This window comes from Crinia signifera, chromosome 2, assembly GCF_055691185.1.
Source record: "Crinia signifera chromosome 2, ASM5569118v1, whole genome shotgun sequence".
NCBI classification, from domain to species: Eukaryota; Metazoa; Chordata; class Amphibia; order Anura; family Myobatrachidae; genus Crinia; species Crinia signifera.
In genome coordinates, this window is record NC_139218.1 from 359018241 (window position 1) to 359036752 (window position 18512).

General features: G+C 45.4%; 1 protein-coding gene across 2 annotated transcripts in view; it reads left to right on the top strand.

The window, feature by feature from the left end:
* Positions 1-18512, top strand: part of FLT3 (fms related receptor tyrosine kinase 3) — a 144916-nt gene that overhangs the window by 105698 nt on the left and 20706 nt on the right. For both annotated transcript variants that reach the window (XM_083169857.1, XM_083169859.1), the window contains exons 7-14: positions 2578-2705; positions 4632-4785; positions 8123-8291; positions 10003-10106; positions 11661-11752; positions 11855-11990; positions 12081-12185; positions 14534-14644. In XM_083169857.1, the coding sequence (XP_083025983.1) occupies positions 2578-2705; positions 4632-4785; positions 8123-8291; positions 10003-10106; positions 11661-11752; positions 11855-11990; positions 12081-12185; positions 14534-14644 (999 nt within the window). The remainder of the gene's footprint in view (positions 1-2577; positions 2706-4631; positions 4786-8122; positions 8292-10002; positions 10107-11660; positions 11753-11854; positions 11991-12080; positions 12186-14533; positions 14645-18512) is intronic.

Genomic DNA, 18512 nt, shown 5'->3' on the forward strand with positions numbered 1-18512 from the left:
ATACAATAGATAATACCTCACCTCATTGTTTTATACAATAGGTAATACCTCAGCTCATTGCTTTATACAGTAGGTAATACCTCACCTCATTGCTTTATACATTAGGTAGCACCTCAGCTCATTGCTTTATACAGTAAGTAATACATCAGCTCATTGCTTTATACAATAGTTAATACCTCAGCTCATTGCTTTATACAGTAGGTAATACCTCAGCTCATTGCTTTATACAGTAAGTAATACATCAGCTCATTGCTTTATACAATAGATAATACCTCAGCTCATTGTTTTATACAATAGGTAATACCTCAGCTCATTGCTTTATACAGTAGGTAATACCTCACCTCATTGCTTTATACAATAGGTAATACCTCAGCTCATTGCTTTATACAATAGGTAATACCTCAGCTCGTTGCTTTATACAATAGGTAATACCGTACCTCATTGCTTTATACATTAGGTAATACCTCACCTCATTGCTTTATACAATAGGTAATACCTCAGCTCGTTGCTTTATACAATAGGTAATACCTCAGCTCATTGCTTTATACATTAGGTAATACCTCACCTCATTGCTTTATACAATAGGTAATACCTCAGCTCGTTGCTTTATACAATAGGTAATACCTCAGCTCATTGCTTTATACAATAGGTAATACCTCACCTCATTGCTTTATACAATAGGTAATACCTGCCCTCTCTGGGAGCCAGCTCTGAGAAGCTTGGGGGCATCAGTGGGACGTAAAAAAAAAGGGGGCAGTACGGGGACAGAGCTTATGGGCTCCAATGGGATATGTATTTCCACAGCAGCTGATGGGCCATGTGCTGAATACTCACACAAGCTCTAGAATCAAGTTTGAAATCTCTCTCTAGAAATCCTGTGTTTGCCCTTGACTCTGACTCTGTGCATTCCCTCACTCAGTGCCAGATGTCTCTGGGTGGGATGCAGTAACATCCGCAGCACACATCACAGGCTACCGCATAGATAATAATCACATATGCACTAACAAATGCGATTATTATCACAAAGGACAGCTCTTGCGTTAAGAGCTTGCCTTTGCGATGCGGCTTGCGATGTGTGAGTGGGTCCCCGGCGGCTCACCCCCCTCCTCCTGCCCGGCAACCCGCTGTTTAGATGGCTGCAGTGGCTTCCGGGCTCCGCCTCTTCCTCCTTCCGGGATCCCGACAGGCATTTACCCGACGTCGGGATCCCGACTGTCAAAACACTGACAGTTCCCGACGGCCACCTTCTATTTTCCCTCATTGGGGTCCACAACCCCCATAGTGGGAGAATATACGCTACGCGAGCCACCATGCCTGCAAGGGGCTTAGTTGCGCTCCCCATGCTGTCTGGGTCCGGCCAGTCGGGATCCCGATGTCGGGCTAATGACTGTCTGGATCCCGACTGTCGGACCCCCTGTACCACAACCCCCGGAACAGTTGCAGGGAGGAGGACACCAGTCTAAACAGCACAGAAGGATGCTGCCTGGACAGAGGTGAGGGGGTTGGGATCGGCTGGGTACGCAAAAAGAAGCCCATACACTTCTATGGCATATTGCCAGCTTTTCTGTCAATACCCCCTGCAGCGAAAACCCTGTGCATCCCGCACCTTGTCTGCTAGGTACCACTCTAGGGCTTCATTGGGTTAGTCTTGGACAGTCCCCATGTTGGGATCCTCAGCCCTGATAACTCCATTCCCCCACATGTCACCTATGCAATTAGACACTGGCTTAATGTAACTACATTTATTTATTTATTTATGTATTTATTTATTTCTGATAGAGCTCATGTTATCTACATACAGTGAAACCTTAATTGATGAAATATGGGGCAGTGGGGTAAATGAATGAAGCAGTGATAAAAGTAGAGAAGGGTGCCAGTGGAGAATTGTATCATGGCAACCAATCAGCTGCTCCGTCCGACACCAGCAGGTGTCGCCCATAGGCTCGTGCCTCACTTGCCTAGATGGAAATCCGGCACTGGTTTTTCTAATGGTGCCCTTACACTAGAGCGACTTCTTCACCTGCTATGCCCCCTTGAACCACCCACGAACCCCCGTGGTGGCAGGGCTGCGTATAATGCTCTGTATGCAGCCTTTTGGAATACAATATTTCGTATGCAATCCCAGCCACGACTGCCGAAAGGCTTGCTGACACAATGAATCTAAAGTGCAGCAGGTGCATTCTTTAGGCTGATGTCACGATCACATGCAATTTGGTCATTTTTCATCCGACTTCTCCACATAATTGGATGAAAAGTGACCAAATCATTGTGGAACCGCCCTATTGTATGGGCACCATTAGATCTTTAAACTCTATGGGTGAGATTTAATAGGATGAGATTTTCAGAAAGTGAGAGATTTGGTGAGAAATCTCCAGGTTTTTTTAAAGCGGCAATCATTTACACTGCAAAATCACACTGGTTTTGCAGTGTAAATGATTGCCGCTTTAAAAAAACTGGAGATTTCTCACCAAATCTCTCACTTTCTGAAAATCTCATCCCATTAAATCTCACCCATATATCTATTTGTCTATAAAGGAGTAGAAAAACCTTTTTTACTTTTTTTTTTCTTTAATCAAGATTTGTTGTCTGACCGACCTCAGCCAGAAATGATCCTTAAAATTGGAGAACCCTTTGTTGTACGGTGTTGGGCAAGGTACAGCTCATATAAGTTTAAAATTGAATGGGATATTGAAAGTCAAAGCAAGGTAAGATGTGCATTAAGCATAGCTGAAGAAGCATTTGATGTATTAAGCTCTATTTGTTTTATATTTTACTCCTCTTAGCTCCACTGTTCATTCTTGTCAAAATATTAAAGGGAGCTTATTGTAAGAGAGAAATAAAAAAATTATGTTTCAGTAAAACATAAATATTAGGGTCTATTAACGTCTTTGTAGATTATTAATCTCCCTAATTTGTTTTGACTCAAATGTATTTAATTTTTTTTACTGCTGATAAAAATGATGTCATCATGTTCACATGTAATGACAGTTGTCATTAACTCTGACTCCTCCCACCAATATCAGTGATGCACAGTAGAGAGACACAGTGGAAGGAGCAGAGACGTAACTAGACATTTTGGTGTACTGTAACAGAAATATAGTTAGTGCCCCCCTCTCTCCCCAAGATTCATTATAGGGTTAGCACCAGCAAAAGTAAAGGGTTGTGGCTTTGTGGTGATGGAGTGTGGCAACACAATAGTACCAATTCACATTATACCACACAGTAGTGTATGTTATTCACTATTCACATCACACCAATGTTCCCTCTTATTTTACGAAGGCTGTGTGCGGCAAAAGATTTTGGCTGTGCAACTTTGGAAGGAAATTTAAATTTTTGTGCGTCACTTATATATAACTGGAAAATTATGTTCAGTATTTGTGTTAACTTTACTTCAAAATGATAATAAACATTTAAACATTCAAAACACAGCACACAATGTAGTTAATGGGTGAAACACACATTAATTGAGTCCACAACTGCAAAAAGGGACCACTGCCTCTTTGTGCGCTCTGTTGTAATGTCTGTGCGCATGCTTGTTGAGTTGTGTGCGCGCGCACGTGCGCACAGCTTAGAGGGAACACTGCATCACACCACTAAGTAATGTCCATTATTCACATTACAACACACAGTAGAGCTCCTTATGCACATTATGCTACTCAGTATCAGCCCCTTATACATGTTATTCCACACAGTAGAGCTCCTTATACAATATATGCCACAGTACAGACCCTTATTCGCATTACGTCAGTAGAACCCGTTATAAACATAATGCCACTGTAGAGCTCCTTTTAAACATTACATCTCAGTAGAGCCTGTACACACATTACACCACACATTAAAGCCCCCTTATCATTGTAATCCCTCCTCATCATCATTCTAATCCCTCCCCTCATCATCCTCAATCCTCCTCCTCATCATTATTCCTCCTCATTTGTCCTCATCATCATCTTTCCTCCTTATTATGATCTTTCTTCTTCCTCCTTATCATCAATATGTCTCTGTCTCATTCCTACTCATCTTTCCTCCTCCTCATCATAATCATCATCCCTCCTCCTCCTCCACCTCCTCCTCATTTCTCCATGTAATTCCACCTCCTCATTCCTCCCCCTCATAATCACCCCCCCCCCCCCCCTCCTCATGCATCTAGCGTCATCCATGGCTCCTCTGTTCATTGTATTCGGCAGAAGTCTCTCTGGAGAGACTTCTGACTTCTGACAGGAGTCTCTCCCTTCAGACTGGGGGAGCAAGGTGAGAACGGTGCAGTGCAGAGAGAATTAGTCAGGTGCCCCCACCAATGTATATTACTAATATATATCTCAGCAGTGGGCGCCTGGGAGGAGAGGATATTCTGTCAGTGTCCAGTGCTGATCACAGGGCATCTGCGCTGCACCACCCTAGTTACAGCATTGGCAAGTGCCATGGTTTGATCTGATGTCTTTACTCAGGGGGGGCAGGAAGATTTTTTACAAGATACTCCTTTTTTCTCATCTCAAGAAAATCATACTATTTTCCAATAGCTTTTGATTAAGGCAACTACCAGATTATACTATAGATACCTATGACTCCACTATGGTGCATGTCGATGGAGGAATAATTGTATATTACTAATGTAGACTTTATTCGCTATGCAGATGCACTGGTTCGAAGAAAGTGCTTATAACCATGATTCTAGTATGGTGAGAATGCTGTTTCTGTCATATCCAGAGATGGAGAGAGGAATCGGAACCAATGTCACTTGCTTCTCCTCAGTTCATCCAAGCAAGTCAGCAGAAGTTACGCTGTTAGGTAGTAAAATGGACTATTTACTTATTTTTTTTTTACGTCTTATCATTAAACCAAGATATACTTGTGGCCTTCTTCAGAAGAGCATGTTGTCTGCAGTCACATCATGCAACTTGTATTTATCAACCTGCGCAATGTAGCCCGCATGCACAGCTGTACCTTCCTACTGTATATCCTGATAGCAATGTATACACATAGTGAAATTACTCCATATTGACTTAGAACTCCACAAGAGGAGCATTATAACAGTATTTACAAATGTTGGTGTTAAAAAAGTTATGAGACTTACCTCAGGTATTGTCTTGTATTATATAAAATATGGACCTTATTCTGGTTCACTCGCAAAGGCAAATTCTTTCTCAAATGGACAAAACCATATGCACTGCAGGTGGGGCAGATGTAACTTGTGCAGAGAGATTTAGATTTGGGTGAGTTATTTTGTTTCTGTGCAGGGTAAATACTGGCTGCTTTATTTTTAAACTGCAATATAGAGCTCACTTTGACGTAAAACCCCACCCAAATATAATTCTCTCTGCACATTACGGGCGAGATGTATCAAATGGAAAATGATACCGCACTGAAGGGAAGCCTATGGGCTTATTTTCGCCGCCCGCCGACGCAAACCCGCCACCTCGCCGACCCCCCCTCTGGCTTACCTTCCTGAAGGGTCCTCCTGGACCCTGGAAGGTAAACCCCTCCTCCCCCTAGTGAAGCAGCCGGACATCCTTCCGGCTGCAGGGAGGAGGAGGCGCCGGGGACAGCATGCTTAGCTGTCCCCGGCGTGAGGGGAGAGCGTGGCGGCAGGGAGATGACGGAGACCCCCCGCACACCAGAGTACAGGTATCGCGGGGGGCCTCCGTCACCGCACCGCAATGCCAGCCGCATATGTTAGTGCATATGCGGAAGCATCGCGGCGGGGGGGGGGCGGCAATGTATTTTAATACATCCCGCCCTACATCTGCCCCCCCCCCCTGCAGTGCACATGGTTTTGTCCATTTGAGAAGGAATTTGCCTTTGCGAGTGAACCAGAATAAGGGCCTATATCTGTGTGCATGGAATATAAATTTTGTATTAAAATCTGTAGGACTTTGAAGAAGAAAAATTACTTTTATTTAGAAATACTAGAGGGAGATTAAAATTTTCCTTAGTGCATCAAAACTATACAGCACAACGAGCAGGTTAAAGAGTGTTTTACATACTTGCCTACCTGACCCTCTCCATGCGGGAGAAAATGCTCTGCTCCTGGACTTCCCTGGTAATGTATGATTGCCAGCACCTGTGCTGAAACACCTTTACCTAGCTCCCCACAGGTGATGGCAATCATACATTACCAGGGAAGTCCAGGTACAGAGCATTTTCTCCTGCATGGAGAGACTCAGGTAGGCAAGTATGGTGTTTTATCAAATAGTCCTGAGAAGGCAGCTTTTCTATCGAAGCTATGTTTCAGCTAATGTAAGCAATTCTCAATAATAGATAGATACTTTTCTGCTATTCGTGTTTATTGGTTTACGTGAAATATATACAGCCAGTAATCTGTTAACACCATAAAGAAAGAAGACAGAAGGTAATACCTCTCTCTAAAAGGTGGAAATATGGTTATACAAATTCATGGATACTGATTTACAGCACACTATGGGCCTAATGAAATTACTTGACTATAGATTCATTTCTTACATTAATAAGGGTTATAGATTTGATTATATGGGTGACATTTAATAGGATAAGAGATTCAGAAAGTGAGAGATTTGGTCAGAAATCTCCAGTTTTTTTAAAGCGGCAATCATTTACACTACAAAATCAGACTGGTTTTGCAGTGTAAAAAAATTGGAGATTTCTAACTAAAGCCCCGTACACACGGGGGAGATATATTGCTCAGTTTCTCCTTTTCATCAGCGACCAGAGATGGTCGCTGATGAAAAAGAAACTGCCGGGGGGAGCCCGGCAGTGGTAATCAGCTGGTCGCAGGAGCATGTTCCTGCGACCAGCGACCAGGGATCACTACAGGGGTAAAAACGGGAGCGCGCACCCGGCGATATATCGCCGGTGCACACTCCCATCGTGGGCAATATGGTCGCTTAGCGACCATATTTCCCGCGATATTGTACAAAATCGCCCCCGTGTGTACGCACCTTAAACCTCTCACTTTCTGAAAATGTCATCCTATAAAATGTCCCCCTGTATGTGAGAGAGTCTCCTTCGTAAGTAGTTAGAGGACAGACCACTTAGGGCAGTATTCAATGAGAAAATTCTCCGTGCATGGAGAGCGTTTTATTTCTCTCGCCATGCACTCTCCGTGTTTTTGCGGAGATTCTCCATGTTTGGAGATTCTCCGTCACGGCACTTTATCCACTTTTCAATGTGGCTGATGCTCGCCGCCACTCGCGGCGAGTCTTAACCCCTGCAGCGGACGAGCGTCCGCGGCAGGGAGCTTTCAGGGAGCCGGGGGACGGAAGCAGCCAGAGAGATTAAAGTCTCCCTGGCTGCTCCTGAGGAATGTGGTGGGGAGGGGGGCTCCCCAGGACCCAGGCAGCACAGGCTGCCCCCCCCTATAGCCAGCGGGGGACCCAGTATTCACTGCACCCGATCGTGCATATTAACGATCGGGTGCAGTGAATATATGAATATCTAATGAGCGGCTCGAGCGCTCCGGCCCCCTGCTGGCTGCACTGTGTAAAAAAAAATATATATATTTTTTTTAAATTAAATATATATTCATGTGCTCTAAGCACATGAATAAAAATAACATGCCCCTTCACAGAAAAAAAACCCTGATTTTTTTACACCAAAATAAAAAAAAAAAAACCTTTTAGTTTAAAAGTTCACATTCCAGCTCCCCATCAAAAGATGGAGAATTGCTACACGGAGAGACACGGAGAAAATCACACTTAGAAAGACGGAGAATATTTCACATTGAATAGGGTTGCTCGCTTTTGGAGAGCAAAATGCTCCGTCCAAGGCGAAAAACGCAAAAATTCTCCATAAAACACGGAGAATTTTCTCATTGAATACTGCCCTTAATGTTAGGTGAATGAGAAATAGACTCAGGTGACCTTCATCCTGATTCTGCTGCCCCTCCCCTTCTGTTTTACTGGGAACAGTGAACAGGTGAGTGAGAGTGCCGGGCGGGATTTACCGGTCTGAATCAGGCTCAAAATGCATAAAATGTTCAATACATTTGCTTCAGTTCTTATTCATTCATGTTTCTTTGACTGTTAAAGGTTAGTCTTGTTTTATTAATGTGTTTGCCCCAATTTGAAAAGAACTACAGTGTATTCAAGCCTAATTAAATGTTATTACATAAAATAAATAATAATATGACAGTGTTCTTGTTTCATTGTAGAGAAGGGCTTCATTGACATGAATACTTCAAGCAATACATTTGACATTGACAGATTGGAAGATCTGTGCTTTGTCGTAGAGTTTAAAGCGTACCCAGCAGTCAGGTGTGCGTGGATCCACCAGGACGAAGCCTTGCCATGTGCTTTTCTGACAAATGATAAGGGAGAGAGGTACCTTTTTCATTGCTGTTATGGTAACTTTTCATGTATTTTTTTTTGTGTGTTTGTGGTTTATTTTTAACAAGTGTTTATACACATGGGCCCTTATTCTGCTTAAATTTGCATCCTTGCGGGTCAACCTAACCCCGGCTTGCGCATGGTTAGCTGGCGCCACCCATTTGCAAGCCGGATACGTGAACAGGAATGATGGCGAACTCACACGCATGTCCAGACCACCCTTACATATGAGTGTAGCATTGCATGGAATTGGGCGGGCAGCTGCCATCTGGTTATGTCAGCTGCCCCCCCCCCCCCTTCCCCGCATGTGTGTCACGGACGCATTAGCATGTGTACGCCCAGCGTTTTCATGGGAATGCCCGTGAAACATTGGGTGTTCACATATGCTAATGGCCAAGCCCGGCACGCCTCTCCACCCCCCGCTCGCAAGGCTGGGTGTGTGCACCCGACGAACAGACTTGTCGCCGAGTTTGTACATACCCAGCATATACACATGCGCAGAAATGCGACGCAGCATAAGCAAACCAACGAGCGTCCGCTGCAAATGAACCCGAATAAGTTCCATTGAATGCGATTTTGCAATCATCTCAATTACCACCCTGCATGTTTTATTTCTAACAAAATGATGTTGTTTAACACTATAATTGGTCAGTGTTTGATATCGATGTAACACTGTAAAGAGCCTGTTCCATTAGTAAAGCAAAAAAGCAAGCAACTGAGCAATACCATTTTGCACTGCAGATGGGGCAGAGGTAACATGTGCAGAGAGAGTTAAATTTGGGTGGGGTGTGTTCAAAATGAAATCTGAATTGCAGTATAAAAATAAAGCTGTCTAACATCTGTGGGCTACATGCAGAAGCAGACAGTATTTACCCTGCACAGAAAAAAATATAAATGTATATGCTCCCCTTGCATTGCAGAATGGTTCATTCCAGAAACAAAGTTACTTTAAAAAAAAAAATAATAATAATTTTGCTTGTTGACATTGTTAGAATTGGAACATACTGTTGTTATTGTCATACTGTCCCTAGACCTAATGGCTGCCCTAACCCCAAGAGTAACCCTAACCCTTAGCCTCATGAAACTGTCAACATCATGACCATGTCAACCTGCTGCTGTTGACATTGTAAATGTTGACGTGGTGAACAATTGCATGGTGACTGCATACCGCAAACATCTACGGCTTTTACTACTGTGCGTCCCATACTTGGGATTCTGGGGTAGGTCGACATAGGTTTTTCACTTTTATTGAGCCGACATGCGTTGACAGATGGTATATCATGCCCTACCATCCACTAGGGTGTGGAGGGAGAATAGAATAGTGTGCCGAGCACAGCCAGGCACTGTTACCATAGCATGGCGAGTGCACATGCTATGGCACAGGGTGCTACGATACGGTGCCCATGTTGGCATTGTCGACATTTGGGCCTAAAAAAAAAGGAAAAATCCATGTCGACCTTTTGACTGTCAACCTAGACACTATCAATCTAATGCTTGTGTTGACCTTCCAACCCTGTTGACCTTAAGCATGTCGACCAATTTAGGGTGTCGACCTAATCTGTGTCTACCTTTATTGATCGACCTAAAGCATGTCGACCTTAGTTTGGTTGACCCAATGATCCATGGGAGAAAGAACCTCTGAGGGTCTCCCGTGTGGGCACTCTGGCACCTGCCCTTCATTTTGTGTTTCCCCCTTCTTAAACAGCACATCCAAGTATTGCGACCATAAGCATGTACCGGGAGAGTATCTATTCTACATAGACAATACTGACGTCCAGCTCAGCAAAGCCTTCACCCTGAATATACTTTGTAAGTTCATTTTTGTATTATATTCTAAACATATTTTGTTTTATTTATTTATTTATTAGCTGTTTCGGTACTTGTTTAGTTTCACGGCGGCAGCGGCCGTGCGTCTGAGTCCCCTTGCGGGGCTTGCTTCGCTCGCCCACGCTGCGGGCTCGGTGGCTCGCTGCGCTCACCACGCTATCTAAAATCAACTCTATGCCAACGTGGATAGTAGGGGTATGAACTATCTACGTTGGCATAGAGTTAATTTCCTTTCTTTTAGATAGTTTGGTGAGCGCAGAACCCGGAAGTTCACGGCGGCCATGCTGCCGCTGTGAAACTAAGCAAGTACCGCTGTTTCTTATATACCGCACACAGATTCCTCAGCGCTTTACAGAGAATATTTGACCATTCACATCAGTCCCTGCCCCAGTGGAGCTTACAATCTATATTCCCTACCACATGTACATGCACACACAGACATTCTAGGGTTAATTTTTTTTGGGAGCCAATTAACCTACCAGTATATTTTTGGATTGTGGGTGGAAACCGGAGCACCCGGAGGAAACCCACTGAAGCATGGGGAGAATATACAAACTCTGCACAGTTAGGTCCATGGTGGGAACCAATGACCTCAGTGCTGTGATCTAGAGCATTACATTTGTTGGTTCAATTATACTCTCAAAATGACCAGAAAAAAAGAACTTTCATGTGAAACTCGACATTCTAGTTTTTAGAAATAAAGGCTATTCCATGCGAGAAATGGCAAAGAAACTGAACATTTCCTACAACGGTGTGTACTTCTCCCTTCAGTAAACAGCACAAACAGGCTCTAACCAGAGTAGAAAGAGAAGTGGGAGGCCCCGGTGCACAACTGAGCAAGAAAACACATTAGAAGTACATTAGAGTGTCTAGTTTGATAAACAGACGCCTCACAGGCCCTCAAATGGCAGCTTTATTAAATGATACCCACAAAATGGTACCTGCAAAACTTTTTTTTTAAGTCTCTAACAGTTTAACACTTTCAGTTGAACCATACGAGACGATTCAATGGGCTTAAATTACATACATTTCAGTAAAAACTGGAAACATGGTGGTGTTGTAAATCTTTTGGCCAGTAATTTGGACAAAAAGCAGAGGCTCCACTGATGGACAACGATTTCAAATAGTAGAGGGTTGGAGGCTATGGGTAAAATATTATTAGAAACCGGAGTAGAGCTTATTTAGTAACATAATGCAACTAAGGGAGGTATTCAATCTCCCGCCTCTATTCCTGACAGGGGAAATAATGGTGGGGCCCTATTCAATTCTTTCTTCCCCGCAGCTTGATGATCCATGGGTGTATCTCACGACCACGCCCCCTTTTTGGCGTTCTGCAGGCGGGACATTGAATCCCGCCTGCCGATTTCAAGTTGAGCAAGCCGAGACCCTAAATTAAATATCCCCCTAATTCTTCAAGTACTAGATCAATTTATTGGTTCTTTCTGTTGTGAAATTTTAGTTTATGTCTCTTTACCCATTGTAATATATTATGCTTTAAGTAGATTAACCTTAGATAACCTTATTTTTGTATTGCAGCGGAATATAATGTTTTTCTTCCAATTGCAATTGGAGCCTGTGTCCTGTGTTTTGCAAGTTTATTTGTACTGGTTCTGACAAAGTGTAAAAAGGTAACAGCTATATATTCCTCTACTGAGTTATTCTGCACAGATATTTTTTATGCAATCTGCTTTTAAGTTTATCATACGCATTACTTGTCCATTTCTCTAAAGCAATATAAGTATGAAAGCCAGCTACAAATGATACAGTTCATCGGACCCTCGGATAATGAATACATCTACATTGATTTCAGCGTTTTGGAATATGATTTAAAAAAATGGGAATTCCCAAGAGAGAATCTTGAATTTGGTGAGACACTGATGATGATTATGTGAAACACGGTAGTGAAGGTAAAATAGGAGAAACCCCGACAGTAATCTTATACTCTGTAAACTTTAGGAGATAGTATCGGATCCGGGGCATTCGGAAACGTGGTCACTGCTACAGCATATGGTATTAGCAAACCAGGGGCGTCCCTGCAGGTGGCAGTCAAGATGCTCAAAGGTAGGTGGGCATTGGCTGAATGTGTCCAGATATGGATCAGTAAGTAACACAATTGACTTTCAATGAATTGTCAATCAGAAGCATACATTAATGATATCATAACACGGTCTCACACAAATGTAGAGCAGGGCTCACTGTCTCCTGTGCCAGCTCACCCTTCCAACCCGTGACAATTTAGATTCGATTTTTACAGCAAATAAAAACCACTTGTCTATATGAGGCATTACTTGTTCTGCTTATATACATGGCCAGATCTCCCTACTAATCTTCCTTATGGTAGAACTCTATCCATAAAAGACCCCGAAAGGATCTATACAGAGATTTAGTTCATAGGAGGGGGATGCTCTAACATCTGCGCCCCCTTACCGCCGGCTACTGCTAACATAATTATCGCATATGCTGTAACATATGCGAAAATTATTGCAAAGGACAGCTCTTGTGTTAAGAGCTGTCCTTTGCAGTGGGAGACAGTGGGTCCCACAGGGACCCAGCGGCTACCCCCTACCCTCCCTTACCCAGCGCTGCTGCTGTGCCGGGCTCTCCTCCTCCCTGCACCCGGAAGTGGATCATAGTGCAGGGAGGAGGAGGTCACAGGTCCGGGCAGCACAGCTCTGCTGCCCGAACACAGTGGGGGGGGGGTCGATGCGGGGCGGCGGTGGGTCACGGTAGAAGCCCATAGTCTTCTATGGGGCATCGCCAGGTCTCTGGCCATGCCCCCCCATCGCGATAACCTGGAGGGGGATGCTCAGAGAGAATCTCCCCCATATTGAGATGATCATGAACAACATTTCAGTATATACCTCCACAACTATTTTCAGAGGTATTTTCCATTACAGAGATAAAGTACTAACCAATCATTATTACAGTCAATTGGGGAAAATTACTAAGATGTGAGTTCTATTTCACATGGGATGTTGCTATTGGCAAACAATCTAGAACAGTGATTTTTCACCCTTTCTCAACTCGTGGCACACCAAACAAGATATTAAAATCACCAAGGCACACCATCAGAACCCCACAGGGTAAATAACATTGGCCCCACAGGGGAAAAAAAAAACTCATTGGCCCCCATATGCAAGAACAATCACACTGTTCCTCACAGGTAAAATACATTGGCCCTCACATGAACACAAGAGTGAATAATAGTTGAACTGGTGGTGGTGCTGGTGGTGGCATACTGGTGTGCCACGGCACAGTGGTTGAAAAACACTGCTCTAGAAGGTGCTAAATAATAAGAAGTAGATAAGAATTATATTCTGATTGGCTACCCATAGCAATATCCTATGTGAAATAGAACTCCCGTCTTATTAAATTTCCCCCACTGTTTGCCTACACATCCAATATGCAAAGCTGTTGTTCCTTTCTAAGAAAAACATGTGGGGTTCCTTTTAGGTAGGGCAGTGAAGGCCCTTGGGTAAAGCAATGCACTGGGGTCTCAACCACCACTGTATGCTTGGCTGTTGCTGTTCTCACCCCACTGACACTCCACTCAGAGGCGTAACTCTGGGAGGCAATGGAGTCATCTGCTGCTGGGCTCCTGATCCCAAAGGGGGAACCTCTCCTCCCCTGTGAGTTTGAATTAGTTAATTAAAAGCCATTGATATCGCTTCTGTGGCTGAATAACCCATCCGAATATATAGGAAAGTATCACAATCTGTATTTGAACCAATGATCCGTCTTACTGGAGACAGACACCTTACTGATTGAGCTATTTGGGGGGCACCAATATTTATCTTGCCTCTGGGAAACTGGGACAAACCTACGCCACTGACTCCACTGCTACTGTGTGCATGGCTGTTGTTCGCCAAAAACTGTTGCACAGCTGCTGGCTGAAGTTCCAGATCCCTGGGATAACCAGCCTGCACATATATTATATGGGAATTAGAATATTATAATTAATGGTGGACTCTGTGCCCTAAATCTTGAGTCTAATAATGGGACAGATATATTAAGCCTGATAAAGTGGTGATAAAGTGGAAGATGGTAACGCACCGGTCAATCGGCTGTGTTTGGCTGGTGCGTAATCATCTTCCACTTTATCACTGCTTTATCACTTTACCAGGCTTAATACATCTGCCCCAATGTCCCAATAACAAGAACACAATGATCCACAAACCTGACATTTGTTATCAGGGTCCATGTGTCTCCTGTTTTTCATTGTTCAGCCGCTCTATTCAACCACATGAACAGAGATATGTTTCTATATCTATTTGAGAATATTGGGACTCCATTAAAATGAGAAAATGTAAGACCTGAGCAAAGTGCTGGTCAAATTATAAGGGACCTGGCTTTATAATATCACATTTCCGATAGCGCTCACAATTCTTATAGATATTCTCGTATTTCAGAAAATCCTGATGTTTCCGAAAAAGATGCCTTAATGTCAGAACTAAAGATGATGACTCAGATTGGAAACCATGATAATATAGTCAATCTGCTGGGAGCATGTACTGGGTCAGGTGAGTGACTCTCTTTCCACATCTTGTTTATGGAAATTTGTGTCGTGTCTGTCACATGCTGCCGCAATGGTACACGGCAGGCATGTTACTCACCCGTCCGTGTCCGCCCCGGCTAGCATGTATCCACTGGTCTACGGGGGTCAACAGGGGTCTGCATGCTTGTTTGCGGCGGCATGGGAATGGCCGTGCGGCTTAGGAGGAGTTGCTTGCTTAGCAGCACTGTGTGGCCAGTGCCAGCATCTTGGTTGTGGGCAAGTGAGTGATTGGGCCAGTTCTGGATCTTTCCTGAATGCATGCCCTGTTGGCCAATGGCAGTTATCCACTAGGTACTTAGAGGAGCAGCATAGGCTGATCTGGGTCAGTGCAAAAAGTCTTCTGAGCATATTGCATCTCTGGGAAGATCCAGCTCCAAGCCGAACCTGGCTATTCTCCTTGCTGGTCTGATCCCATCGCATTATCAAAGCCTGGGCCGCTCCGCTGTCCGGTCCAGTCCAACTAGTCTCCCGTGATTCTGACTGTGCTTCTCCGCTCCGGTTCCGGATTCTTTCAGCCGGTATCTAATTCTTTCAGTGTTTGCCATAGGATCCTACCATTGCCATACTTCATTGTCTCTTTCCGGATACTTCTTCTCCACTCATCCATCAAAGTGATCTCAGTCTTCAGCTTCCAACACCACCCCTAAAAGTCGTCAGTTACCGTACCCCAAGTTTCCTTTCAAGAATTGTTTTATGCTTTTTGACTTTAGTTCTCTCAAAGAAGTATTTGAGCGTCTCCTTCCTGTATTATTTATGAACAAGTCCTTCATTAAACCTGCCCATTTCAACCCGTCATCTCCTGGTCCGCCTGTAGTTCCTGTGCACCACATGACTCCACCAAATCCCACTTCCATGAGAGTTTGCACTGACCCAATGGATTTGAGTGGGAATCAGGAATTACCAACAGACCTTCTACAAGGGATCATCAGTTGCCTAGAGCATGTCACACGTAGCCGCGACGGAGCGCGGCGGGTACAGTACTCACCCGTCCGCGCCCGCCGCCGGCTAGCGTGTGCAGGCTCCGGTCTGCGGTGTGCGGGTAGCGGCAGCTCTGGGTAGGGATGGCAGCAGTAGTGGTGCCGGGAGGCCGGCGTCGCCATCTTGGTTGAGGGCAGGAGACAGATTGGCCCAGAGTGGAGGTTCCCTCCTCATCCTGTGCTGACAGCCAATGGCAGCCATCCCCTGGGGATATAGGGGATCTGCCTAGGCTGTTCAGTGTCAGTGCAATGAGTCTTTGGAGTCATTCACAACTCCTAGCTGATTCCCGGATCCTGGCTCTTTCTCTCCTGACTCTGGTGCCTTGCTCCCTGCATCTTGCTACAAGGAAGTTTTCTCCTGACACCAATGCTGCAAGTCCTACCTAGTGCTTGTTCCTGCTTGTGTCCCAGAATTACCCTGCACAGCTTCCCGCTGCCCTCCTTCATACAACTCATTCATTCCATCATCTTTCAGTCATCCGGATCCATTTCTTCTGTCATCAAATCAACCTCCTTCCGGATCCTCATCTATGTACTCTGGCTCACCAAGTATACGTTTCCAGATTTCCCTGCCCGTTATTAGTATTGTGCTGGACTCTATTTAATTTATTCCAACTGTCACTTAAAGAAGTATTTGAGTGAAGTTTATCATTTATGAAATCCGTTATTAAACCTGCACGTTTCAATCCTACTCCTCCTGGTCCGTCTCCGGTTCCTGTGCACCACACGACTCCATCCAGCCCTTTAGCCGTGACAGTTTGCACTGACCCGATGGAATCGGGTGAAGCACAGGCCTCCATGACGGATGTTTTTCAAGGCATCATGGCTCGATTGGAACAAGTAGAGACTACCCAGCGTCAAGTGGCTCAATTTCTCCAGACCTTGTCATCACCTCAGGCGGCTCCCTCAGTTTCAGCAGCACCAACCTCCGGAGCTTCGGCCCCTGCTGCTCCCCCTGGGCCAGCTGCTCCTCACCAGCTACACCTGTCAACCCCCAGTAAATATGACGGGTCCCCGAGGGGGTGTCGAGGATTCCTGAATCAATGTGACGTCCATTTTACCCTCCAGCCTTCCAATTTCCCCTCTCCCAAGACTCGGGTGGCTTACATCGTGTCCCTACTGGCGGGTCCAGCCCTGGAGTGGGTGTCCCCCCTTTGGGAGCGTGCGGATCCCATCCTCAATAACTATGAAGAATTTGTGGCCTCCTTCCGTCGCATCTTCGACGAGCCTGGCAGAGTGTCCTCCGCAGCCACGGAGATCCTAAGGATTCGTCAGGGCAGTCGCCCAGTGGGACAATATGTCGTACAATTTCAAACCCTGGCTTCCGAACTCAGATGGAACGAAGAGGCTCTCGTTTCTGCCTTCTGGAACGGCCTAGCCGGGCGCATCAAGGACGAGTTAGCAACTCGCGATTCTCCTTCCACCCTGGCTGAACTCATTTCATTATGTAACAAAGTCGATCTGCGACTCCAAGAACGCCAACTTGAGAGGAATCGCTCTGATCGCCTTCGCCCTCGATTTCCTTCCAATGTCGCACCAGCCTCCAAACCAACCCCGCCTCCTGCGGTGTCAACAGATGAGCCCATGCAAATCAACCGCTCCCGTCTCTCTCTCGAAGAGAAGTCCCGAAGACGGCGAGAGAATCTATGCATGTACTGTGGCTCCTCAGCTCACTTATTGGCTTCCTGCCCGCTGCGGCCGGGAAACGACCGCTCCTAATCTCCCCGAGGGAGGTCCGATTAGGAGTCTTGCTTCCATCTCCCTCTTCTTCTGATTCCACCATTCCGGTTACCCTTGTGTGTCCCCAAGGGAGAAAAAGAGTTCAGGCCCTATTGGACTCTGGAGCAGCGGGAAACTTCCTTTCTTCTTCTTTTGTTACCCAACATGCCCTGCCTGTGCAACCCCTGGATCACTCGCTGGTCCTCACTGCAGTGGATGGGAGTCGAATTCGTAGTGGACAAATCACCCATCAGACCACCCCGGTGACACTGCTCATAGGAGCTCTACATCAAGAGACCCTCGAATTCTTCATTCTTCCACAGTCCTCACACCAAATGGTCCTGGGCCTTCCCTGGCTCTCCAAACATAACCCACACATCGATTGGACCAATATGGAGGTCAAGGCCTGGGGAACAGATTGCCAGTCTACTTGCATTCCTCAGATCCTTCCGGTCTACCAGACCCATCCACAACGTGAGGGTAACTGTCCTTCATCCTCTTCAGCTCCACCCTTGTCGATACCCGCACCATATCGTTCATTTACAGATGTATTCAGTAAAGGTGGTGCCGACACCCTGCCTCCTCACCGTCCTTGGGACTGCCCGATAGAGCTGGTGGCCGGGAAATTCCCTCCTCGTGGCCGCATCTATCCCCTGTCGCTACCTGAGACTGAGGCCATGTCCTCGTACATTCAAGAGAACTTAAACAAAGGTTTCATTCGACCATCTACTTCTCCGGCCGGGGCCGGGTTTTTCTTTGTGAAAAAGAAAGATGGCGGTCTTCGGCCATGTATCGACTATAGGGGCCTGAACGACATCACCATTAAAAACCGCTATCCCTTACCCCTTATCGCAGAACTATTCGACAAGATCAGAGGGGCAGCAATCTTTACTAAATTGGACCTGCGAGGGGCCTACAATTTGATCCGGATCCGTCCAGGTGACGAGTGGAAGACGGCTTTTAACACGCGCGACGGCCACTATGAATACCTGGTGATGCCCTTCGGCCTTTGTAACGCCCCCGCTGTCTTCCAACAGTTTGTAAATGATATCTTTCGGGACTTGCTGTACCACTCCATCGTAGTCTATCTAGACGATATACTCATCTTCTCTCCAAATCTCCAACTTCACAGACAGA